Source organism: Phallusia mammillata, chromosome 8 (assembly GCF_965637545.1).
Source record: "Phallusia mammillata chromosome 8, kaPhaMamm4.hap1.1, whole genome shotgun sequence".
NCBI lineage: Eukaryota > Metazoa > Chordata > Ascidiacea > Phlebobranchia > Ascidiidae > Phallusia > Phallusia mammillata.
The window spans coordinates 2,752,419-2,778,454 of NC_137259.1; the positions used below are offsets into that span (position 1 = coordinate 2,752,419).

General features: G+C 36.0%; 2 protein-coding genes and 1 non-coding gene across 5 annotated transcripts; 1 reads left to right on the plus strand and 2 right to left on the minus strand.

Moving 5' to 3' along the window:
- The first annotated feature begins 93 nt into the window (after positions 1-93).
- LOC145204050 (tRNA (34-2'-O)-methyltransferase regulator WDR6-like) lies at positions 94-9,913 on the plus strand. Its single transcript, XM_080076465.1, has 20 exons — positions 94-216; positions 300-400; positions 475-547; positions 617-683; positions 747-872; positions 1,164-1,323; positions 1,483-1,624; positions 1,945-2,091; positions 2,407-2,508; positions 2,574-2,777; positions 3,044-3,163; positions 3,374-3,550; positions 3,911-4,080; positions 5,908-6,004; positions 6,075-6,184; positions 6,291-6,473; positions 6,803-6,970; positions 7,469-7,556; positions 8,058-8,144; positions 8,746-9,913. Exons 1-20 carry the CDS (start codon positions 147-149, stop codon positions 9,282-9,284), a joined length of 2,931 nt encoding a protein of 976 aa, XP_079932591.1. The 5' UTR covers positions 94-146; the 3' UTR covers positions 9,285-9,913.
- On the minus strand, positions 9,355-25,859 carry LOC145204049 (uncharacterized). Of its 3 annotated transcripts, none has more exons than XM_080076462.1 (23): positions 25,417-25,859; positions 24,052-24,160; positions 23,611-23,682; positions 23,129-23,259; positions 22,964-23,064; positions 21,718-21,812; positions 21,165-21,364; positions 20,311-20,420; positions 18,762-18,920; positions 18,036-18,176; positions 15,311-15,436; positions 14,750-14,896; positions 13,943-14,139; positions 13,150-13,353; positions 12,711-12,887; positions 12,547-12,649; positions 11,857-12,061; positions 11,331-11,515; positions 10,932-10,967; positions 10,471-10,666; positions 9,918-10,057; positions 9,667-9,739; positions 9,355-9,559 (listed from the first exon to the last, which is right to left on the minus strand). In XM_080076462.1, exons 1-23 carry the CDS (start codon positions 25,605-25,607, stop codon positions 9,355-9,357), a joined length of 3,303 nt encoding a protein of 1,100 aa, XP_079932588.1. In that variant the 5' UTR covers positions 25,608-25,859. The 3 variants fall into 3 exon arrangements, with proteins under 3 accessions (XP_079932588.1, XP_079932587.1, XP_079932589.1); XM_080076461.1 differs by having other exon boundaries at positions 10,471-10,669; XM_080076463.1 differs by lacking the exon at positions 25,417-25,859 and adding an exon at positions 24,436-24,521 and having other exon boundaries at positions 10,471-10,669.
- Positions 13,687-13,760, minus strand: Trnas-gga (transfer RNA serine (anticodon GGA)). The gene has a single exon. It is a non-coding gene; the product is annotated as a tRNA-Ser (tRNA).
- Positions 25,860-26,036: the final 177 nt, after the last annotated feature.

The following is a 26,036-nucleotide window of genomic DNA, read 5'->3' on the forward strand; positions in this document are numbered from 1 at the left end:
ATTGTAAAACAAGTGTGTATTTAAAAGATACCGGGTTGTTTATATTTTACAACTTGTATTATTTCGATTTGATTTCTATTGTTACTTTTAGGCGCACGTGCTCCAACGTTGATTTGTTGTTGTTTGTGTCTTGCAAAACCAAAGGAATGTTTTCGACTTTATGGCAAAGCGTTCCTGTTACGGCTTTGCATATTAACGATGAATATTTATACACAGGTAAGTTACTGCTTTCACCAATGTGGTTGCATTTTTTGTCTATAATTGTAATATTTATTATGGCTTAAACTTTTTTTCTTTAGGCCAAGGCGGAACACTTTCTGTCTACAAGATTTGTAAAGGAAAGCCTAAATATTTGGAAAAACGGAATGTATTTAATCATGCAGTTATTCATGGAATAAAGGTTTGTTTTTTATTACCAATCTAGTCATAAAATAATACATATATTTTTTGTGTAACTTTTGTTTACAATTTTAGAGTTTCTCATTGGAAGAAAAGCAGTATATTGTTTTGTTTGGTGGAAAAGAAATGGCCATTTTGACAATTCAAGGTTAGTTGTGTCTTGTGTTTCTATTTCCTCAAAAGAAAAGTTGCCTGACATAAAATTGTAAATTTTCAGATTTTTATTTGGTTTGTCATTATAAGAGCAAAGATTGGATTTGGGATGTTCAGCCAATAACTAAGAGGTTTGATGTTGTTTTGTATTTTTAACCTTCTAAAAAACAATGAATGCCCAATCATTTTTTCAGTACAACACTTGCAATTGCACTTGCCCACAACTCCTGTATTCTGTTTGACTGGAAAAAGAATGAAGAAATTTGTGCTTTTCATTGCTCCATAAAGTGTATTCTTTACTCTGCACACTTCATTGGCTGGTATGAACTTTTAAAAAAAAAATTAAAGATTGGCAAAAATTTCTAATTTAATGCAATTGTGAGTTGTTTTAAATGGGCAAGAACTCTAACAGTACGTAAGTAACCTAAGCATTGTGTCATGTGAATAATGAAATAGTAAATTTTGTTGTTTCACACTCTACTTGTAAACCGAAAATTACAATATACAATCAACATGCATGTAGTAAATTATGATTTAAAACATTAAATCCTAAAAATATTTGTAAAAAATATCGCACATCATTTTATGGCAATAATGGTATCATACTACAGGAATTGGGAGGACTTGGTTCTATGTGCGGGAACTGTTTTTAACCAAGTGGTTGCATGGATGCCAGGGAAAAATAAAGATGTTGAGCAAAAAATTCCCCTCATGCTAATACCTGGGCATGATGGTGTTATTTTCGACATGCATTACAACAATCAATTGCAGGTGTGTAGAAATGTTGTAAATTAATTCGGTTTTAAAGGTTTTTGTTGTTAGTGAAACCAGACTATAATTGGTTAGAAAATGTGATTTTAGTGATATTTGTACTTTGTATACTTTTTAGGCCTGTTTGTAATACATGCATTTTTACCATTTTTTTGTTAGATTTTGCTGACAGCTTCTGATGATCGAAGCATTAGGGTTTGGAAATGTTCAATGTCAAATGGCAATGAGCAACAAGCCAAATGTGCGTGTGTAATGTACGGACATGAAGCAAGGATATGGAAGGTTGAGACTCTTATTGTAGGTTTGTACACAACATCAGTAAAACTTTGGTGATTCATGGCCAGTCTAAGCATCATACATTATTGATGGAACCATTTTTTTACTCCAATATCCCATAACAGAACCCAAGAAGTGTCTCTAATACTGCTTAAATCAAGTTTATGTTACAGGAGAAAGATAACTAAAAATTAAATTCTTATTCTTGGTGATTTCCCCCTTACAACAGTAAAGCATTTTCTTTGTACAAACCTGTTCAAAATTTGTGCAAAACTGTTTGAAAAAGTTCGTCAAAATATAACTTATAATATATATGTTTTTGGATAATGCTGCATTTCATGACAGACGGACTTGTTTATGTGATCAGCATTTCAGAGGACGGCTTGTGCATTACTTGGTTGCTATCAATGAATAAAGAGGACATTCAGTTTAAAGTTGTAAAAAAACTGAATCTTCACAGCAATTTGCTTAGCTATGCATCAGATGGAAAAGGTTGTTGTACTTGTCATAATTTTTTCAGTACTACAAATAACATATTAGAGTATCTTTGCGTATGTATCTTTTGTTTTACAAATCATTTTGGTTAATTGCATATCTCTTATTTGCATGTAGACAGTGCACACTGTTTCGACTTATAAGGTCATAAGTGCGGCTGGTGACAAACCATTGACCTTATATGATAGTATGGCTATGGTACTCCACTTAGTTACGATTCTGGTTGATGCCACGTTTAACTTGCACGTTTTGTTTGCTAGAGACAGGCTACAGTTTTTTGTTTTAAGTAAGTACAAAATATTTCTATCGCAGATAGGTTTGCTGTTGGATGCAACAATGGCGCCATCTATTGGCACAGTCTGTCAGAAATCACTTCTTCAAATCAATGCTTAGAAGCTGCTCCATTTTCCAAAGGTACATAAGCACCGTGTTTGAATTTATTGGTTAAAATTCATCCCATAATATGTCATTTTACACAGATCAACATGGAACGCCAAAAATTATCAAATTGTTGTCATTGAAAGCACCTTCAGTTTTGTTGTACACTGACAAGGGCTATGTTTTGTGTTATGATATTTTACTTGCAAAATGGAAGGTTGTTCACCATTTATCAGATTATGGATCATATGCTGTAATGTCTGTGGCACCTGACGGAACGCTTATTGCTGTTGGCAACACCAAAGGTTCAAAAATAGTGTCAATATGATATAGAATGGATGCTCATTGGATAAACCCTAAAAATAAAAAACGGAAAATTTAAAAGTAAAAATCAGTTTTACAAAATAATCTAACAGTCTGAATGACTTTTATCAGTAATATTTTTGAGTTTGGACATTAAACAATTTTTCTTTATATTTTTTGTACCACTCTTGCTTCACCAACTGGAGCAACAGGTGGACAAAAAGCCAAATTTTGTAATGTTTAGTATAAATTTCTTCATGCATTTTAGGAAATGTCACTATTCTTTATTTGGAAAAAGAATTGAACACAACTACTTTGGCAAAACTTGAAAGTTTTAGTGGGAAAATACAAAATATTTCTTGGTACCAAAAAGAAATGGTTGTTTCTGGTAAATATAAATTTCAGAAATTGACATCCATTTTGAAGGATTATATTTTTTTAAGTTTAAATCAGACTTCAGTGTTTTGTTTTTTTGTTTGATTTTGATAAAGTTTTTATTTTATGTTAAACCTACAAACTAGAAATTACAATTTTACTTGTTTTTTGTCTGCAAATACTTCTGACGTAAGGAAAAGTTTTTGAAACAAACTAATTTCAGGGCCCAGTGGACAGTTGAACTGGTACCATGTTGACACTGATGTTATACTGGTATCCAAATTTGTGCTACCTCAAGCAAAACATAGGTGGCATATGGATGCATTGATTGTAAATTCAGAATCACAAGATCATGTGATTTGTGGTGATAGAAGAGGTTCAATACATTTGTTTGTAAAAGGTAAGTGTAGACTTAATAAGCCAACTGAGAACAAAAACAAAAGTGTTGTGTGGATTAAGGTATAATGCTTTTAGCATTGTCATATGTGTTTTATATTACAGACATACCGGTTTAGGTGTTACTCTGTCATTTGTTAGTTTCATTTTTGTTTTTGAATCAAAGTGGGTTGCTTCCTTTATGATATTTTGTATGATAAAACAACTATTTAACATGGATTTTAGTATCCCAAAGTCATGTGGCTGACATTTCTATTTTGTCAACAAATTAACCTCCAATTGTTTCTGGAAAAGAACGTTCTGCAATGATTTTAATTAGAAAAAGTACATATGCAAGATTTGTGATGTTGCAATTTTTGTGAAGGTCAATCTGTTCCTGTCTGTACTATTCATGGAGTGCATGGTAAACATGGGGTTACTTCTCTTGATAAACATGGAAATATTATAATAAGCACAGGACGAGATGGCTACTGGAGGCAATTCTGTGTGAATACTAGCAAAATTGAAATGCTTACGCAACATAGGGCAGCTCAGGTATGTAACAGTGTTACAAAAAATTATTGTAAAAGGATTTATATTTGCCATATATTTTGAGGTTTCATGTTCAAATTTGTACTTACCAATTTTTGAAAACCAGTTTCATTGCATTATTATGGGTCCCCTTCCCTGAAGGGGACACATATTGTTTTTGTCTATATTTTTTTTTTCTTTTTTTCTTTTTTTCTTTTTTTCTTTTTTCTTTTTTCTTTTTTCTTTTTTTCTTTCTAACGCAGATTTGTTCCCACGTTTTGGTCAAGAAAGAGTGGTTCAAACTTTTTCAAATTTACACACATTAAAGATATTGGTCTAAAGATGGTCCATGTAAATTTTGACCCCGTTTGATCCCCCGGTTCACCCACAGCCCCCCAAAACGTGAAATTTTTAGCGCGGCTATTGTTCCCACGTTTTGGTCAAGAAAGAATGGTTCAAACTTTTTCAAATTTACACACATTGCAGATATTGGTCTAAAGATGGTCCATGTGAATTTTGACCCCGTATGACCCAGAGGTTCAGCCATAGGCCCCCGAAACATAAATGTGTCTAACGCCCGTTTGGTCAAGAAAGACACTGTAGGCAGAAGTACCAAGAGAGTAACTCACTGGTTTACGATAGTGGGAGGGCTCAGCTTGACGTCGGACAGACGTTTTACGAGACGTCGTTTCAGTGATTAGAAATCAGCTGTTTTGCACAGCAATGCTATGTCGTTTTATTAAGTGGTCACTCACATTTTCAGTTTTGGCGAAGGTTTTACACCTATGACGTGATTTAAACCTAATAACCGTGCTTCGGTTTTGTATATGTCAAGAAAAACTTTGTTAATAAAAGTTAAGATGAAAAAATTAACTTGAGTTTTGCCAAATAAATGTTTTTTTAAATGCTCGTTGTCAGGTTGGCTGCCGCATGATCACGGGTTACTTAAGGTCAACTAGTCGGTATTACAAACACAGCTCAGAACTTTCTTCATAACGTAGCGTTTTTTTGACAATCAATTAAGGAGTCAATACTCAAGGCATGTATAAATTAGGCTTAACAGTATTGTTGAACACGAATGACGGCGTGCTATTGAAAACGGTGTCAAAAGGTCAAACAGTCGTTTGGCGTGTGCACCCTGAGAGGTTACTACTGGTCAATGGTACTCGTTTTGCGAAACAAAGTTAAATGAAAAACAATTTGTTATGTATACACTTGTAGCAAATTGCTTTTTAATTTAAAGTGTCTGTAACACAACTGTTACAGCTTTCTAAAAAAATTGTGTTCAAAACCCGACCTTGGAGGACTATATCTGGGTCAAAGCAAGAGATTAGATTTAAGTCTTTGTTACGTTTTTTTAATGTTTTTGTAATTACATGACAATAATAGTGCAAAAAGAATATGAACATTTTTTTTATTGTTGGGTTAATGCTTTCTAAAAATTTGTCCTCAAGAATCTAAAAATCACTGCAACATTTGTTTACTGTAAATCCGCACAAACACGCGTGTGGGGACCCATTAGTTTTTGTTTACAAAAACAATCATATGTGTAGATCAAATGATGTGTATAGTAAATTGGTAAATATCGTATAGAATATATAAAATGGAAGTATATCAGAAAGCCACTCTTCTAGTTTGATCTATATTTTTCTAATCTATTTTTTTAAAGAGCCAGTCCTACTTCATGTGTTAGGTTTTTATTTAAGAGTGTTCACATTCTTATATTTTATTGTAGAAATGAATTTCTCAACAAACCTAATAATATTTTTTGTTGAAATTATGTTTCTTGTACTTTGTAAAAAATGTACATTTTTGGTACCATGCACTTTTACCACTGATGATTCTTTTCAGGGCATGGAATGGTTAGAAAACATTAAATTAGAAAATTTCAGACTTTATGTTTACGGTTTTCGAGGCAACAAATTTGTTGTTTGGAGCAAATTTTCAGGTTAGAAACTTGCAATTTCAAATTTGATTAGTTTAATCAATACTGAAAATAATTTTGGACAATTTTGCAGGAAATGAAATGTTTTCTGTTGCATGCGGTGGTTGCCATCGCTCATGGGATTTCTCAACTGAACTTTCTAAATTTGTTTTTCTGAAAGCAAGTCAACTAAACATTGTTGAGGTTTGTATCCAACAAAAAAAAAAAATTCTGCTCGATTTGACACCAGTGGTTTCCACAAATTAGTATTAATTAAATGAAGCTTTATTTTAGCAACATATTTTTGTAGGTTCCTGAAAATGTATTTGAGGAATCACTTGTTGAAGTTGGGTTCCACAATCACCAAATCAACTGTGTTCGTTTTTTGGCCTCTTATGCACATGATGATTGTCATGTAGATATTATTGCTACAGCCAGTGAAGACACCAAAGTCATAATTACTAAACTACTGCATAATAAAGATGTTTGCAAGGTAAAAAAACTAACTAAGGGCCTTAAACGCCTAACAATACAAAACTTCATGACAGAACAAATTGTATTTACCTTTTTTAAGATGCCATGTCTAAAGTTTTTTTAAGATGCCATGGATTTGACTTTATGCCTCAGTATTTCATAATTCATGCATTAGAAAAAATTAGTCATGTATAACTGATTTTTCTATGTGACATATTTTATGCTGTTTCAGCTAAAACCTTGCATAACCTTGTGTTGTAAATATCTGCAAGAGTTTTTGTGTTAATATTGTATAACATCCCCCCGGCCATATTTATCAGATTTAATTTTATGGCATTTTCCTTTCAGGCTGAAGTTCTCCATGTGATTGATGATCATTGCTCAAATGTTCGTTCAATCCGTGTGTTGACATCATCAGAAACTGACATCACGAAAGAAATATTGATGGTCACTGTTGGCGGGAGAGCAACAATGAATGTATACAATATCCAGATACAAAAACTTGCATCCAATAAAGTAAGAACATTGAAAATGTCCATTTGTATTGTTTTGAGTGACTGTTTGTTTCCACAACTTTCTTTTAAAAGAGGACTTATTAAGTTGGTACATCGAGATTTTAAAATTCAATTCATGTATTACACCCACATAGCACCTTTATTTCGGTTGCAATTTCTTAACAAGCCAACCTCACCCTGTAATGTTCTAAGGCTGTGGGCATACTGTATTGATATTACAGCTGTCACACCACAATCCTTGTTCCACTATTTATGCCCACTATGTTTTTGCGCCTAATAATGTGTTAGCTAAATTGTAAGAAATATTACTAAAAAACTTACTGTTGTAGCGGTCATGATATTAATGTGTACAATGTTTACATTAACGTGAGCATTGAGTGTGTGAGAATGTTGCACACCACGTGGCTTTGCGGCTTCACTGTGGAAACCACTTTTTAATGTATGCTGTAATGCTTGGTGAAGTTTTTACTTTTTTTAATAGCTTGTATTTTAATACCAGGTGCCATGTTTGGTGAAACATGTGGCAACATACAAGAGTGGTGCTTCCCCCGATATGAGATTTATAGATGTTGCAGCTTGGAAGTCAGGTAATGATATACCTCAAAGAAAAAAATGTCTTCAGTGGTAAAATTATGTTGTGAGTGTTTAATTTAGACTAAGTTTTTTATTCAACCTAAACTTCCCAGTCCTTACCCATGGTAGAGCTACTAACACCATAACGAGAATCACACCCCAAATTTGATTTGTTATATCTCCAAAAATGCTCACGGTTAGGGCTATTAGGGTCGGGGTAAGGTATTAGCACTTAAAATTCAATAAAACTAACCCAAAAAATTAGTTACTAATGTAAAAATTTTATGTAAATATTTCCCAACCCAACCCATTTATAGCAGCTAAATAAAATTCATCTCTTTACGCCCCCTTGTGAAAGCGAAGTTGTGATTCTCGTTATGGTGTTAGTAGCTCTACCCTTACCCATATACTAATATCATGAACACAGACAGGCAAAATTTGTAGCAAATGTGAGTGTATTTGAGATCAGTTGCGGCTACGAAATAAAATGATACAAAATCAATTTTGTGACGCAGATAATGACGGACACATGGTGGCGGTAGCGTGCTCGGACGGAAAAATGCGATGGTTCCGTTTGAATGACAACACAATAACCCTGTTAAGTAAGTAAAAATGGACAATAGACGAGTAACAAAATGACAAATGAGAAGCGTGCAGTTTATGCTGGTGGTTTAAGCAAAGTTGAAACATAGACCTGTGGTTCTAAACCGAATGTTATATTAAACCTTTGGGAAATAATGAACCTTTCCCAAAAATCAAACTTCTCTGAAAATTTAAAAATCTTGCAAAAGCGAAGGAATAATGTAACGATTCAGCATGTTCATTAGTGTTAATTACCACAGATCCAGCTCTATGCTGCAAAAGTTTATCAAAATTTGAACTAAATTGGTGCGCTGTTTGAATGCCTTTTGTCAAGATGTAGTGCTTTTAAAAATAGGATGTATACATTAACTATGGTCCACAGTAAAATTGTTTTACAATTGGTGAAACTTATGTGACTGCCCTTAAGCCCTGAGAGATCAGTGTAACTTGGTGTTGTACAACAGGAGGTAGAATTTAATCGAAAAAGTGTAAAACAGCTGAATAAACCGAATTGTTTGTTTAATGATCAATTGAACAGCACATTGACTCCAATGAATTACAAAATACCTGATTGTGCACAAATAGAAACAAAAAATTAAGGAACATGATTTTTTGCATCAGGTGAATCGCGAGACACCGGACACTGTTACCTCGTGACTTCACGCATCAACGATCACACACTCGCCGCTGGAACGGACGGATTCGTACGCATTATGACGTCAGAAGGAAGTGAGGTATCGCGGTTTCGAACGAATCAGTCAGGCGTGAACGCGATCGCCTTCTGTCACATGACCTTCCAAGGCGCGAGACACGGTTGCTTGGCAACGGGCGGCGACGACAACTCGATCCGACTGACGATGCTGAAATTCGAGAGAGGCGCGGTAGAAGAAGTTTCGCACTGCACTGTCGAGGATGCGCACGCCACCCAAGTCACGGGGCTCCACCTAGCGGAGAGCGAGTTTGGCGCTCAGTTAGTTTCCACTTCGATTGATCAACGAGTAACTTTGTGGCGCATAAGTACGTTCGAAGACGATGACAAAACAAACCTCCGCTGTCAGCATTTGGGTTCAAAGTTCACGCATATCGCAGACGTTTCGTGCATTGACGTCATCCGAGATCGTTACGTCATCAGCGGGCGCGGATTTCAGGTGATGACGTAAACTTTGGAATCGGACCCAAAGTCGTGATTTTATGATGTCGCCGGGATGAATACTTCACTAGCTGATGACGTCACACCGCGTCGCCCTGCATGACTGCGGCTCGAAGTGGCGAACACCGGGTGTCGTCGTTGAGCAGGTTGGTTCGGAAAGGGGAAAATCCCTGATCCGAACGTTTCCGATCTGGTCCGGTGACGAAAGTTCGGGTTGACTTCGGGGCAAAGGAATGTCCGAAATCATCCGAACCCCCGTTGTCATGGTAATGGTCCCTTGTTTTTCTGCAGAACGAAATTTTATAGGATAATTTTACCAGAGATATCTATAAAGTGTTGCAGGTATGATATCGTTGTGGGAGAAATATATTTTCGGAATTTGAAAAACTTACAAGTGCGACTTTCTGGTTTCCCGTTTCATGTCGAGTTGCATCAACGAATCGAGTCGATCTCCACTCAGTTTCGCTGCAATAAAGAGATTTAGCGTTTTGATACATCAACCGCCGAGCATATGCAATTAGATAATTCGTCTCATTCCTAACGTTTTAACAATAGTTGTTGCTACCATAGAAATAAACATGAAATTGCATTGTACATGAAGACTTGATTTCGACAAAAATACACTTAAATTTGTCATTATTACCTGGTTTTGGCAGATGAACTGGCTGTGTCCGCATTTGGGTTGGAATAAATTTGTACTTGTTTGTTTCACCGCCAGAGGGCAGCTCGGAGAGCCAGGTCTCCGCCACCAAGGGCGACTCCTGGCGGAATGTCTTAGTCGGCCTACACAGAAGGTTGCATTGAAAGACGGTTATGTGCTTTTTATATCCTCAGTGGGCGGGCAACGCCTAAATGCGTTATGCTCACATAGAGTCCGCCGTCGATCTGCCCGTTTTATTACAAGTCCGTTAAATCATTATTTATTTGATTTATTCAACTCAGTGACCTCTTTTCATTCGACTCGTCAGTTCCCCTGGGTTGGAGCAATGCCGCTTAAGACTCTTGCTTAATGAAACACAAATGGTCGCGATTAGAACTTACAACTTTGTGAACAAAATGCGGAAGGCCAAGCCTAGTCACAACCAAAAGCTCAAGTTTATCTATATGGTGGGTAAGTTTGAAGAGTTAGGAGCACCCAAACAGGAGTTTCATACCAGAAAAGTCGAGACAGAATTTGTGGACCGCCATTTTCTTACCTGTGAGCTCCAGTAAATGTTTTGTAGTTGATTGGTGCCAATGGCGGATTCTTCTTTCTGGTTGGCGGGTAAGCATCATGATCTGACCAATAACCTTTCGAGGGAGTTTTTAAACGTGCTACGATCGTTTTCGGGTCTTCCAAGAAAATGTGATGATCAGAAGTGGATTTAGCGAGATTTAAAGCCTGGTTCGTTGCTTCTGGAAAATGGTTGAGTCATATAGTTCGGTAAGGAAAGCCGTTCACAATTTTGCACTTAGGAGACTTGCAGCTGTATCAGTGTCAAAATTTACAATAAATAAATTCAGGCAACTTGTGGAAGTTTAAAATAGTTTAAACTATTTTTCGCGACAAAAACTTGCAAAAAAGTGGTTTGCTCGGTTTGTAACTGTTGCAGAAATGACGTGCAAATGTGGCGTTAAAACTGTTTGAAATTTCTTTGCACTGAACCTTATGCCTTACCTGACAGTGATAGTGGCTTCAGCTTTGCAGATGTTTCTAAAACAAAAAGACAACATTTTTAAAACGACATCAAACTGGGAATTAAAGTTTTGAAAGTCAGACTTGAAATATATTTTTTTAAAGATAAAATTGCGACGATAACGAATCGATTGTTAAGTCATGACAACAACCCCCAAATCGGCGAAATGAAATACTCTAACTTTGACTCATACTTAAGCCGCGCTAATATTTTTTTTAAATATGCCAACATATTGCCGGATTTAAAAACATAAGGTTAGAAAACGTACGCAGTATAAATGGCAAAACAATCTAATTTTTGAACCCTTATCACCGACCAATATAGCGCGACATTTTTTTGCAACAATCAAAATTCAACATTAAATAACATCTTTACCCTACCTTTATTTCTGGGAGTGATTTCGTCCGATGAATCAGAACTATTGGACGAAAGTTTTCTCCTCGATATTCTAAACCGGGTTCGGTGCAGAGTTTTCTCTCGAACCAACTTGTGTTCGGGCGGGGGAGGATAATCCGTAGCATCGTGGTGCGATCTCTCGATTGCAGGAACACGGGGAAGAGAGGACCTACCGACACGTATAAATTAAACTGTTGCCAAATACAATTTTGTGTTTTTGTATAACACAAGAACTCACAACAGATAAAGTTTACTAAATACCAATAGATGGCGTAAAGAGCACAGGTATTTACATTAACAGTGAGGCTGGGATAGGGTACTGAATTTTTAGTTAGTATTATTGTTTTTTTTTTATAAATACCCAACCCTAGTAGCCTTAACCGTCAGCATTTCACGCAATTTGCATACAAATGATCGCAAATGCTCTTTGTGCCACCTAACGACATTTACCAAACTGTGTCTGATATGAGTTCCTGCGTTAGTTGAACTTCTACACTTTTTTCTTTTTACCTATGTCCAGTGTTTGGATTCCTTACAACGTTAATGAATGATCGTTCTTTGTCCGATAAAGCAGCTGAGTTTACTGGTTTTGCTCGTTGTCGTGGCAACAGCTGTCGTCTCGTGATTGGCTGATTATTTGAGGTCTCGTCGTCAAAAGGGAAAAGTTCGTTCCAAGTAACAGGTTCGATGGAAAGTTTTGACTGGCTTTGTTTGTCTGTAAAAAATAACAAAAACGTTTTTTTATTGTATTCCTGATTTTTGTTTGAATAATGTGCTGATTTACACTCATGTAAAGTAACAATCATTTTGTTCTTGTTTAAAACTCCACCCTTCACCTAAAAACAGGCACTTTTGTGCATTTATAATGGTGGAAAAAAGGCAAAACATAATAAAGAAACGTATGCAGTGAACCTTGGTTAAACTGGATTCGGTTAATCCCGATCTTTGCCTAATGCGGACAAAACTCGAGGTACAAATGATTTGTAATGTGGTAAGGCTTTAACTAATGACATCGGTTAACCCAAAACTTCGCCTAATTCGGATAACTTTTATGGTCCAAACGGATCCGGATTAACCGAGGTTTACTGTTTATATAAATTGCAATGTGCGGGTATAACGTAAAATTAACGCAACAGCATTTCTTTTTCTTAAACACACTTAGCAATAAAAAAAAACCAAACGCTCAGACCCCAGTATCACCTGGTCTTCCACGAATCGGAAATTCAGTTTTTGATTTGTTGAGAAACATGGACAGCTGACCAGTCGATGACGACACCGTTTGCGTGTCGTTACGTGATTGGTGCTGAAAAAGATAAACAGTAAAACCAGACCCTATAACTTCATAATGTGGCATTATTGTTTACCTTTGGTGGGCCACCGGTTAGAACAGCGGAAATATAACGGTCGCTAGTTGGCGAACTCCCCGATGTAGTAGACGAGTGATTCGCCCAAATCCCATCTTTGGTTGCTGAATGTTCGTATTTGATTGACTTTTCTGAGACACTGGAGATGCATGATGAAGGACGAAGCAGTGCGCGTTTCTAAACAAGAATAAAGAGTATATTTTATGTTACAGTGTTGCACTTATTGGCAGTGGTGGAATTCATTTTTCAGCCGGTTCTTCAGCCTGGGTTTTTAAAATTTGTTTTTTGCATTTGATTGCTAATTTTTGAACCACCAGTTAAACACTATTCTCAGTTTGCAAGATATCCCAAACCAAATATGAAATCGTTCTGTAAACACTATTTAAAAAATAATAATAAATCCACACAATAACGTTGTGGTAACAGCATTCTGACTTACTTTATGCTTTTGCCTTAGTACTGTAATTGAGACTTGAGTTTTCGCTTTTTCCAGTGGAGGTTTCTCAGCAGTTTGAAATTCCTTTGCTTTGAATGAGTGAGTTTTAAGTTTGTGTCTTCCTGGTTCGTTTTGTGATTTATCTTTGTGCGTTCGTTTCTTGGTGACTTCGCTTTCACACCGACCTTCCGATGTTATCGCGCAAACCTGACAAGTAAATTTTCACAAAATTAGAACAAGCCCAAAGCGTTTTTATACCGAAAATCGGATGTCTTATGTTTGACATAATACAACACACATTTGAAATAATAGTGTATTATTTGTTGTATTATATATTCTTTATTTTCAATTGATAAAATGTACGTTAAAACAAACGTTTAAATCTTTATTACATGTGTAAATTTGAAAAAGTTTACCGCATTTATTCAACGTAAATGCCCGGCAAAGCGCATAAAGGATATTACGCCAGGCCCATTGAGGGCATTTTAACGAGCCCCAAGCATTCACCACCATATGGCAAGGCGTAGGCTAAAATAATCTAGCCTGCGGTGGGATTCGAACCAACGACAGGAGTCTTTCCGGGACTCGCGCTCTACCAACTGAGCTACGCAGGCTCTGTGGAGAATCCGCCGAAAGTTGAATCGCAAGCACCTTTGCCTGCCTCGTTGGTGGCACATGTATGCTTCGTAATTTGGAATCACCGGTTCTCGTGGAATTTGATACAGAAAAATTGAATTGAACTCAAAAGAATTAGGATTCGAATCTCGAACCGAATCCAAATAGAATACCAGCTTACCGTAAACGAGTAATCGGTGTCTGGTATAAGTTTGGTCGCCTTGTAGCTTCGATCAGTTCCGGAATAAATAACTTCTTTGTTCGCTAACAATTCGAAACGAAAGAAGCGGCCAAGCGGAACGGACGGCGGGTTCCAGGTCACGTGTACCTCGTTTCGACCAATCACAGTCACCGCTGGTCGACCAGGCGCATGAGCTCCTAAAAATAGTAAATTTCAAATGTATCAAATATTCATGCCTCGTAACAAATTAGAATATGTTTGATTATAGTTGTATTTTTAATAATGTTTGGAATTTTTTGTGTCGCCTAGGAAAAACGGTGCATTATCTGGGCCATGTCAACATTTTAACACGTTTTCAATAATTTTCAACTTATTGATTTGACCTTTTTTTTATCATAAAACATCTTTGTAAAATTGGTTTGCTCTTGTCGTTTAATCTACGCGGTGATCTACTTAAGCCCAGTGTTTTTTTTAAGGTGTTTTGGGGGACCGTTTCGGTAAATTTTTTCCAGCGGTTTCCCAAAATTTGGGAAAAAGCAAATATGGCTATTTTTTGGTATTTAAATGAAACACTTGCGGTCTCTTAAAACTACTTAGCGGTCACCCAAACCAAACCTTAAAAAAAACCCTGCTTAAGCCTACTTTTAATTTCGACAGTTTTTGAAAAATGTATGCTTTAGTCAAAACTCAAATATGTATTAGCTTGGAGCTGCCATACAAAGTCATACACACACAAAAAAAACGTTTTTGCAAAGGAGTGTTTGGTTCATCAGGAGCCTTAGGGATCTAGGAACAACTTATGCTTACCGAGCTCATCTGTACATGTAGTTAATGTGGATTTTTCTCCACTTCCCTTGGATGTGTTGGCACACACAGAAATCGTATAACTAGTGGCGGGAAGTAGACGACCGACGATGAACGATAATTCCAGTGTTGTGTCCAATATCTTGTCCCCTGTATGGAGTAAAATTTTTAAAGTAACCTTGATTTGTATCTTACGGAATTTAAACTTATTACGTAAAAGTTTTTTCTAATGTGCAAATGCGAACTTTTGTTCTGTTTGAATAAAAATTGCATTTTAAAATTTACTAAACTTATATTTTGGCATGTTCTTTGGGTTTTTGAAGCGCTGTACTGTAAAGTTTGAAAGCAATAAGCAAAAGTTTCAATTTGCTTGTTAATTACTTTAAGTCAAAATTAAACCTTTTTTACATGAAAAATATAGCCACAAATCTATCGTTACGTCATAGACGCGTGACGTCATGATAGCCAAGCACCAGGACGTGTTTTGACGTCACACAGTGACTGTTCAAGCGTCACATTTGCAAATCGTTTTTATCGTAGTTTAGTGAAATTTGATATACTTACCAAGATATACAGTATAACCTCTCAATACACCGTTTGCTCGTTCTGGTGGATTCCACGCAAATCGTAATTGGGAGGGTGAGGAAGCCACCACACGGAGGCAGAGCGGAGCAGACGGACAATCCTCCTCTGTGAAATAACACACAAATGATGTAGAAAAGTATTTCAATCTATTCGAAAACATTTTACACCCGGAAAGTAAGGTATACTAAAAGAACTACCACCAGTATAGAAAACTTTGTTGCGACATAAACATGAGAAATATGACTAAAATATTTATGGTTGAAAATGTACAATGAAAAGTCTAAACGTTCGCGCCATTTACAATATTAGAACAAACTCTGATCATATAAAGCAGTGGTACCTAACAGGGGAGGAATTTTAACACTTTTGGAGGATTTTACCTTAATTTGTACATGTGGTTTGTAAACAAACACCCAAGTTTTGGGAATATAACCTGTGAAGTTGATAAAAGACCCAATTTTAATAATATTTTGCATTTACTTTATTGTTTATTGGGGAGGAACGAAAATGTTTTGAACTGTTAAGGAAGGAATGGTCGATAAAGGTTGGGAACCACTGGTATAAAGTAAACTTAGCACTTATTAGGGACTTTTGGAAACGCTGACAAATAGTATTTGCCCGAACTTCAACAAGCATGTTTTTCTTTCCATTAGTTTAGTTACGCAAAGCACTTTTGCCCAAACCGGTCATTTTTTTAGTTTCAAATCCTAACAAATACGTCAAATGAGATATTGTTATGTCATACATGTATTGTGTCATATTGTTATGTCATATATTGTGACGCAATAACAGACCATACTTGACGCAGAACCGGGCTTTATTATGAGAGAGCAAATAGAACACTTCCAGTTTTAGCCTAGCCCTAACCTCTAGTATTTAATTTGTGGAATATCTCACAACCAAAACAAAAGATCCCTTAGATCAGGGTTTAGCAACCCCAGACACGCCAAGTAATTTATAACTTAATATTCCAGCGCTGTTTACTGTCTACATTGTTTGTTTCAAATTTGTTATGATGCAATACTGAAGGCATTGTTAGCTTTGTGATTTCAAGAATGATTTACATTTTATCCTGTTTTTATTCAATGCAAGCATGGTGTGTAATACAGCGGTTTGCATTACATGTTTACATGAATAAAAACGCAACCTATACGACGAATTTACCGTGTGACTTTATCTATTTATTGCAGTATGCTGTAACAGTGGATAACAGATGTGTACAACCTTTATCACAATTGGATGATAAGAACGCTTTATATAACAGACGTTGTCTTTATTTGTTCCAAAACACGCTTTTATTTGTTTTCAAAATTAATTTATGAATGTCAGAAGTATTGGTACAGACATTTAATGCATAAAATGCCTAACATTTTGACACGACTTGTAAACAAAACTGCGTTCAATAGGTTGCCGACTCCTGTATCATGTGTCCTCGGCTTAAAAAAGGGGAATCAACATCTTCAAACGATTAAGAGGTCACATTAATCATTCTCTGGCCGTGTTGACGCATGTTGTGGTGACCTTAGAAGTCATGGGTGGCACTACAAGTCAGTTCAATAGACCCTTTGGCCGAACTTGGACGCCCAAAAGCCCAACACAATACAGCGTTCAGCAAAAAGCAAGCACACTGACGGCCGTTGAGCATTGACATAAGGCCGGCTACGGTGGTTTCACGACCCATCTTTCAATGGCTGAAGCACTTTAAGGTTGTTTACACACTGCTGAGAAAAGTTCTTCAGTCGTTTAATGGTTTTGTCCATCACACGACGGCTTGAAATTAATGACATCGGTGGTACGAACGACGCCCTGTAAGGTGTGTTAATATTTACTTGTTTTGACCTTTCATACTGGGAAATGGTTTTCGATGGTAATGAGCCGCGAAGTGTTTTACAAAAACGGTTTCTGCACAATAGCGATCGTGTGAAAAACGAGCGTTGTATAGCGTTGAGAACATCGATTTTTTGTCGTTTTGTCCCTTTTGTGCGCAGCAATGTCACAAGTGTTAGTTTCAAAGTCAAGTTTTAATATAAGGCCAATGTCTGGCCTTACGCTCGGCGACAAAACGCACATCTGGTTACCTTTTGAGGGCCTGTCAGTAAACCGCTGGGACAACCGGGGCCAATTTTACAGTGCTAAACTTTATACACCTATATCTACAGTGTGTGTAAATTTGATTTGGATTAAACACGTTTTATTGACCAAAACGTAGAAAAACATTCGCGTCAGGCAAAAAAAAAAAATCGAAAAAAACGTACGAAAACAATATGTGTCGATAATTACTGCAGAGGTTTTTGCAGAAATACAGAACTACTGAAAACAATTTAAGTGCGACAAAAACACGAATAAACGCGTGAGTTTTCGTTAAATATAATGATTTTTGGTTTCTTTAGTAAAAATTTAAAGCCTTTTACGATGCCTACTTATATTTTAATACAGTGCATGTAGTTCGAAGCATTTATCACTATTTTTTTACTATTTGTAACATTTGTTTGTGTCTTAAAGAAGGTTTGAACTTAACATATCCCCAAAGATACTGGCTGCAAAAAAACAGCTGGCAATCCAATCGCCTCATTAGGTGAGTTTAAACAAACCCATGACCGCAAAACATCTTCGCAAACTAATAAAACTAAATTACCACTGGAAGAACGCTCATAAAAATCGGTTTAAGAGTTTTAGTTGAGTCATCAAAAAAATGCCAAGTCACCTGTTGTCACGGTAACCACGTCGCTGAATGGGCTTTCGTCACCAACAGACGAAGCTCTGAGTTTCAGGTTGTACGTTGTGTTGGGGGTCAAACCATCCAATGTGACGTCACTATCACGACCTTTGTATAGGATTTTTGGCCCTGAAAAAAAAGCTGGAGTCATAACGCTACAAATCCTAATAACGAATTTTTTGTACTCTAGTTACTCGCTTCTTGTTAGAAGTATAGTTCGTTACTGAAGTCAGAAATTGAAAAGTTTGATTGGTTTGTTTTGGTCAAAGTCTCACATACAATCGTTTTCCTCATATTTTAAAGGACTAATTTTTGCTTTTAATCTGTTCAGTTTCGGTTGGTAAAATACTCCCGATATCATGCAATACCATGTTTTAACTCCAAATTTTTTACAAGGTTTGTGGAGTCAGATTTTGGAGTTTTTTAAACATTGTCGAGTTGAGGTTATGATTATGTTATACTCTTGGCCAATTTTGTTAATATAACAATCAATACACTCTGCAAGGTTAATACAAACGCTCTGTTTTGGATTTGAGTCGGAGTCAGTTAACTTAAATTAATTAAATCGTAGTCGAACCGGCTCCAAAACCTTGCTTTGGTTTTACACTACCAATATTCAAAATTACAAGATAGCCCTGCTGACATATGTAGGCATAATGACCTTCTAAAACAAGTAAAAAAAACATGTAAACAAACGCCCAGGTAGAGACCCACCATCAAAGAGTTTGTAGGTGATATCCATCCCACAACTAGCTTCCATCACTTTCCACTTGGCATAAATTGAAGTTGAATCCAAGACTTTCACAACAGGAGGATCGGGACAACTTAAACGACGCAACTGGTTGATTGTTTTCTGGATTTCCTCGTTCAATTCTGCGGCAAAAGAGTTTCAATTGTTATGTAATATGTCGAGTCATTTCACAAGCGAGTCACAAGTCGAGTGGCGTTGTTTTTAAAATATGTTGAGTAGCGGTGCTTAGTGACTCGTCTCAATTAGTAAAGTCGAGTTTTGGAGCAGTGGATTCGAGTAACGCCGAGTTTTTGTCAGTGGTGAGTTCAAAATGTCGAGTTTTTGTCAAAAGAATTTCGAGTGAAGTCGAATTATTTGTCTGCAATGACTCGGGTACAGGCGAGTATTTATCAGCAATAACTAGGGTAAAATCGAGTTAATTGTCAGCTATGACTCGAGGAAAATCGAGTTTTGTCAGAAATGACTCGAGAAAAGTCGACTCAATGTCAATGGAGCCCGAGTGATTCCGAATAAGTGTCCATAAATGACTTGAATAAATGGAGTTACTCGAAATAAAGGCGAGTTTAATTCAGCAAAGATTCGGGAAAGTCGAGTAATTGTCAACATGGTCTCGATTGACTTCGAGTCATTTATCAGTAGTGACTCGAATCAAGTCGAGTTTCTTAATACCAATATCTCAAATTGACTCAATTCATTACCAAACTCTAATTCTAATTGAGGTTGAAATCAAGGTCAAAACTTACAACATTGTTTTTGTGTGTAAAAGCCAGACAAGTCGTGAACTATTGCGAGCAAAACTTAATTTCACTTCTTTCGTAACGGCTCTCAGTAAACATCTGTCAACTTTACAATCCTCCAAAACCAATATCATCGAGCAGTCGGAATACAAAACACAAAACCAAAACCAAATATTGCGGCTTTCCAGTTTTTGTGACCAGCAAAATCGAAGTAAAGTAAACAAAATGGAACTATATGATATTTTAAACATGAACTGGAGGTTATGTAAAGTTATTGCGGAATTTGACAGTAAAACTGGCGCTTGTTTTAATTTTCATCTTAGTTTCAACTGTTTGAAAAGCTCTTTGGCAATTTTATTTAAATAAATTTCCTATTATTCTATTACAATAAAATAAATTCTATTACAATAAAACTCGGTTAATCCGGACCCGTTTGAGCCCAAAAATTTAAGATCCGAATTAGGTGATGTCGATTAGTTAAAACCTTGCCACATTACAAATCATTTGTTGTTTGAGTTTTGTCCAAATTAGGCGAAAATTAACCAAATCCGGTTTTAATCGAGGTTTCTACTATATTCCAACAAAATAATTTCTTTTCTTTAAAAAAGTGTGTTGTTAGTTTTCGTATTCATTACAAGACTTTTCATTGCAAATACATGTTTGCAGCATTAAATCAGACCTTTTACTTTACACATACATTCACACGAATATACATTTCCACCGCCTTTCACAAATACAACAATAAAACAATCTTTTAATTTAAGCGCACAGATACCTCTGGTGTTGGAAGCCTTATTGAAGTTCCTGTTAAGGGCATTGGCGACCAACTCGTTTTCACGTAACTTAAGAACCCCTCGTTTGTGGCTGGACATGGTTCGTAGAGTCCTGTAAAGCAAAACAAGCCGGGTTACGAAGTCCGGATACTGTATGGCAAACATACATGTGTAATATGGAGATAAACAATCCAGTACTGCGGGCATGTTTTAAGGATGGTACACGGTTGCCTATAGAGAATGTGGTAAACGGTAACAGGTGTCCTGTATTGCGTCATTCGACTGATATTTGGTTTGGCTGAGAGACACCTCGTCTAGCTAAAACAGAGGTTTACTTCTACAAACGTGGCTGTTTTAGAAACCAGTTTGCTTTCGTAACATGTTTTCGGATTATTGTCAACAATAGACCAGGGGTTAGCAACCTTTTTTTCGTTGCCTACTACATTAAACCAAACTTTTTATAGCGGACTGGCCAACACAAGAATTGTTCGATACTGAAATTTAAGAGCTCTGAAATAAGTGTGGATATAGGAAGATTTGTTGTTATGTCTCTGAAAACGACCATAAACAATCTGGAAAAATGTTTCGCTAGCCTAATGTTGATTATTTAAACATAGCCTAAAATCTGAAGTTAGTTAACTGGCGTAACAGCCTCAACTACCCATCGATTTTTGGTGTAAGGAGGGTGTTTTGAAATTATCAAACTGATGGTACATAAAAAAAAATTGCGAAGCACTAGTCATACAAACATTCCGTCATTAAGGACATCACTTGCCAAAACGTACAAGTTTTTGTGAGTAGATTTTGCGCGTAAACTACAAAAAACATATGTTAAACAACATCGTACAGCACTTACATGGCGCTAAACCAAGCAGCCTCAATGTCGTCTTCGTTAGAAAGCAGCAGCAGTAGACGGTTAACGACTTCTTGGAAAGAGGAGTTTGACAAAACTCTCTGGTTGCCATCGGCGTCCATTGCCAGGCAACTAACAGCAAAACAAGCGTTTTTCGCGCTTCCCATGTCACCTTTCATCAACATTCGACATAAAGATGATATCTGCAAATGGGTTTAAATGTTAGATTTAGTTATTGGTTTTGCAAAAATTGTTATCTGTGGTTTATAAGCCAGAAATTATTTCTTGTGTTTGAGGCTTTTTTACAACTGTTTGTAAACAATACTCGTTGAAGGCTAATTTCTTCAAATAATTACAATTTTAGGTATTTTTGTATTAATTTCAAAATTTAAGCATTTTACTTTAGTGTGCAATAAGTTAAAACCAACAAAAAGACAAAAAAATAATTTTGATAAGTTGGCTGCTTTCATTGTATCGGTAAATTGCTTTAGTCAGATTTTTGATGCTAAACTACTTAAAATTCCATTTTAATATTTCGTGCAAGACTCGTTCGTACCATTTTTTCAGTTTCTTTGCAGTTGAGAAGTCTTTCCTTGCCAGGTGACATATCCAGCATTCGGCCGATAGCAAATGCTGCGTTCATACCACGTCCTATATTGAAACATAAATTAGATTATTTTCTTCACAAAGACTTTTTGATAGCACAGTGGTTCCCAACCTTTTTATAACAGCACTAAAACATTTCTTCGATTTAGGCTAGCCCTTTTCTAAAAAACGAAAACTACTAGCTATGACGTCAAAAAATGGCGTAACGAAAGTATAAAGTGATCTAAGTTAATTGCCCAGTTCAAAATGTTAAATTACCTTGTTTTGGTTAATTACCCACAGACTAAAAACCATTGAATAAACATAAAAACCACAAAGAAACCCACGTTTTGGGTCCAAGGTAAACTACACAAACATGTTACGATGCACGTTTTAGCCGTTTAAAAGTGTAAGATAAAATGTTACCTAATGTATGTGTAAAGTATTATAGCGCTCTAAAAAGTATACACACATTTAACATTCGTTTTCCAGCTGAAACGAAAAGCAGGCAAAGAAGTAAGAGTAAAGTGCACCACTGTTTGTATTTGAGTTGCGATTTTAAAACCACCATATGACCTCAGAAGCCGCGTTCAGTAAATATACTCTAAACGCATTGAGAATGGTGGGTCCTCGTGCCCAGTAAAAACATCCACTGGCCTTCGTTTGTAACGTTAAGTGCCTTTTAATCCCCCATTTTGTTATACGAGTCCTGTTTTCTGTGCACAAGCCTTTTAGTTTGGAAGGGCAGAATTGTTCTTTGACAAGCGAATGACAATGGGTTGAACAAAGGCACAGGTCGTGACTAACATGTCTGCGCTGGCGTTAAATAATATCGGATAACAGAAAATCACCAAACGTCAACAAGATTAAGGACAATTGAATTTGGAGGTCTGACAACATATTATATTGCAATTAATTACATGAAGTATTTTACAGAATATAATGAAAACCAAGCCGATTTTGTTGCTAATGTTGTTTACAAAACAATTATACATTTTCCTTTCACTTTTTTGACTGCTTTTATTTATAAGAATTAAAACAGTTAATTTGACTTTCAGACAACTTGTATTGGAAACAGTTTATTGCAAGCGTTTTATTTTTAGCTCAGTTCTTTTTTAAGTCAGTGTCTAATGTCCAAAGTTTTTGTAATTAGTTTAATATTTGATCAACCTAAAACATTGTAATTTACAGATTTCTCTACGAATCTATAATTCTACCTGCAGCATCATTTCCAAGTGACTGAATTAGTCGTGTAACAATATGTGATGAGTTTTTATGATCCAATATTTTGTTGCACCCATCCTCTGAAATGGTGAGTCTAAAAATGTATAAACACATAGAATTAGCAAAAGCAATCACACTGGACCTAGAGATGAGCGAACCTTGCTAAAACCAGAGCAGCATTAGATGCAGTCCAATTGTTTTCTGCACCAAGAAGATCGGTAATTGAGGTTATGGTATCAGTGATGCACGCTTGGGACGTCATCCACTTGCGTCCTTCTGTAGTTTCAGCCTAAAAATCAAATATTATCAGTTTGCAGTAGTATAAACAAGTTAAGTTTTCCACTGTAATTGTTTAAGTCTTAAATCAAGTCTAGTTCATCGTGAACACCAAAATAAATAGAACGTTTGCTTTGCTGTTACTAATGTTAGGCAAAAGTTAATATTACGTACAATACGATAATGACACACAGATTAAACAATCAAACTCTTGGCATAGAACCTGAGTCAAGTGGAGTGTCTTACCAAGAATATTTGAGCAATAACATGGTCTTAAAAAACACAAATTAAATTGAGTCAATCAGTTTGTGAAACAATAATATATATGATGAAATTTGATGGTATGTTGTCTTATCTGTCTTACCAATGTTCCAAGTGTTCCGGCTGCGTTCATCACACATTCTTGATCTTCCGATTCTAACATTCGTGTGAGATCCTGCAATACAACAAAAGTGTAATAGCCCTACTACATAATACACTGTTTCACATACATACATATGTATTTTAACTGTGTAACAAGTACTGTATAATAGGAGGGCTGAAACATTTAATTAATATCCTGCAATGCAACAAATTTTAATATCTCTGATACATAGCGCACAGTTTACGATACATATGTCAGTTAACTGCACAAACAAACCTAATGGGAGGGATTACAATTTTAAAGACTATATATTCGCCACATTTGTTCGAACATTAAAATAAACAAAAAACTATACTAGGAATTAAATAATGGCCTAAGTTGTAAATTGAATAGTTAAACTCCCTGCTTTGTGTGAATGATTCAACTTAAAGTTCAATTTACCTGAATAATGGAGCCTGACTTTCTCCCCTTTGTGAGTGACAGAACTCGATGGGATCCAAGCTCAGTCTCAGCCAAACTCCCAATGACATAAGCTGCATTGCTTGCGATCCTAAAACATAAATTCATGTCAAAGGTGGCCAGTTACTTCTCAAAATTTAAAGCCTTTTTTATTGAAACAAATAAGAGTAAAGAATACATCTATCTCTTATCTAGAAAAGTGCCATGTACAGTTAAAACTAATTCCAATATATTCCCTGCAGAACAACGTATTCTGTGCTTAAGGGTTCTAATCTGCTAACCTAAACAGAAACAAAAGAAGTATTTTACCCACTAAGATGGTTCCCTACTTAATGAAAACGACATTATTGCCAACATTGAACTTACTCTATAAATCTGTAACCAGAAGCAGAGCTAAACATTATTAAAACAGCAGAAGCATTCACAAACCCAATGGCATCTACTATTTGGACCTATGGGTTTCAAGACAGATATTGGTCAAGCATAGACAGGAATTGTGGTATGTTTGAGACATGCAAACAAAGTGAAGAACTGAACAAACATAATTGGCTACAGTGGGTAGGAGATATGTTGATAAGTGCTTCTACTGTGTTTGGTTAGACTGGTAAATACCACTTACTAAATCTTGATACTTCAGAAATGAAACAACACAATGTTGGCCAAGAAAATATTTGCCATTTTCATTTCCAATTCTTTAAATAACCAGAAGCAAAGATAAGATTAGTTTTGACAGCAAACAATCAATCTGAATGACTAAATTTAATTTTATGGAACCTTCTCCTATCCTGTATGTCAGGTGTGGCGCCAGACAACAAATTGAGGTGCACTATAAAATCAGTCATTCCTTGTGTTTTGTTTGCATTCCCAATTGTATTTTCATTGGTTTATTTAAACTGTCATTTTTGCACGTACTGTGGTTCATGGTTTGTAGTAACGCCTTGTCAGTCATTTTTCATGCGGATATATAGTATAATAGTCTAAATTTTGAAGCGCCTATAAACCTTGAATTTGTGACAATATGATTAAGCAATATATGCATTAATATACAAATGACAATAAAATTCAGGTTTTTAGTCAAACTGTAAAACCATATCCAATATAATATAAAAAAATGAAATTGCAATATTGACGATTTAGACTTTAAGCAACTCTAGTTTTTGTGTTTGGAAGTTCTGGAATTTAAATGTTGTCAAGTGGTAAACATGTGCAAATAATACTACAAAAGTACATTTTGCAAAGTCTAAATGGCAGTATAAGTAAGGCAAAACAAAGAAAAAAGTCTGTGATATACCAGGTAAATTAAAAAAATAGATTAGGTCAAGATACAAATGGTGCATATTTAATAACCTTTGGACATCAGATGACAGTAAATTCACCAAACTCCACAGAAAGTCCTCACTTCCAGAATCACCCAGAAACCTGTAAATTGCCTTCTCTTTGTTGTCATTGATTTCTTCCACTAACCGGTCCAAACAGCTTTGCTGGGTTGCTTGTTTTGAAGAAAGCAAGTCTTCAAAATAATTTCTGCCAGACGACATTGCATAATAACATGCGCCTGCAACTCATGAGAAGACTATTTTCTTCAACTTGACGGCTTGTAGTAGTGTCTGGGTGTCATTTCGTTTCTCCTAAGGTTTAAACTTTCTAATTCACAAGATACAAACGTCCCTGAATTTCGCTTCACTTTACAGGTGGCTTCGATTTTTACCATGGCGACTTTAAAAATCGATGCCAATCTTCTGCGCCATCTTGCGGTTTGATTGAAAAGGAAAACACAAAACCTGGTAAAAAGAGCAAATCAGATGCCAATCATAATCAATTTATAAAATCGGTAAAATATCACATTAAATCAGTTTTTACATACTGCAGATAATGTTGATTAACACAAAGTGTATGTTTAAAATACGGTATTTTTTTTGCAAAAATGTTAATAAAACGAATCTTAACTTTTCCCATATACTGTTGCA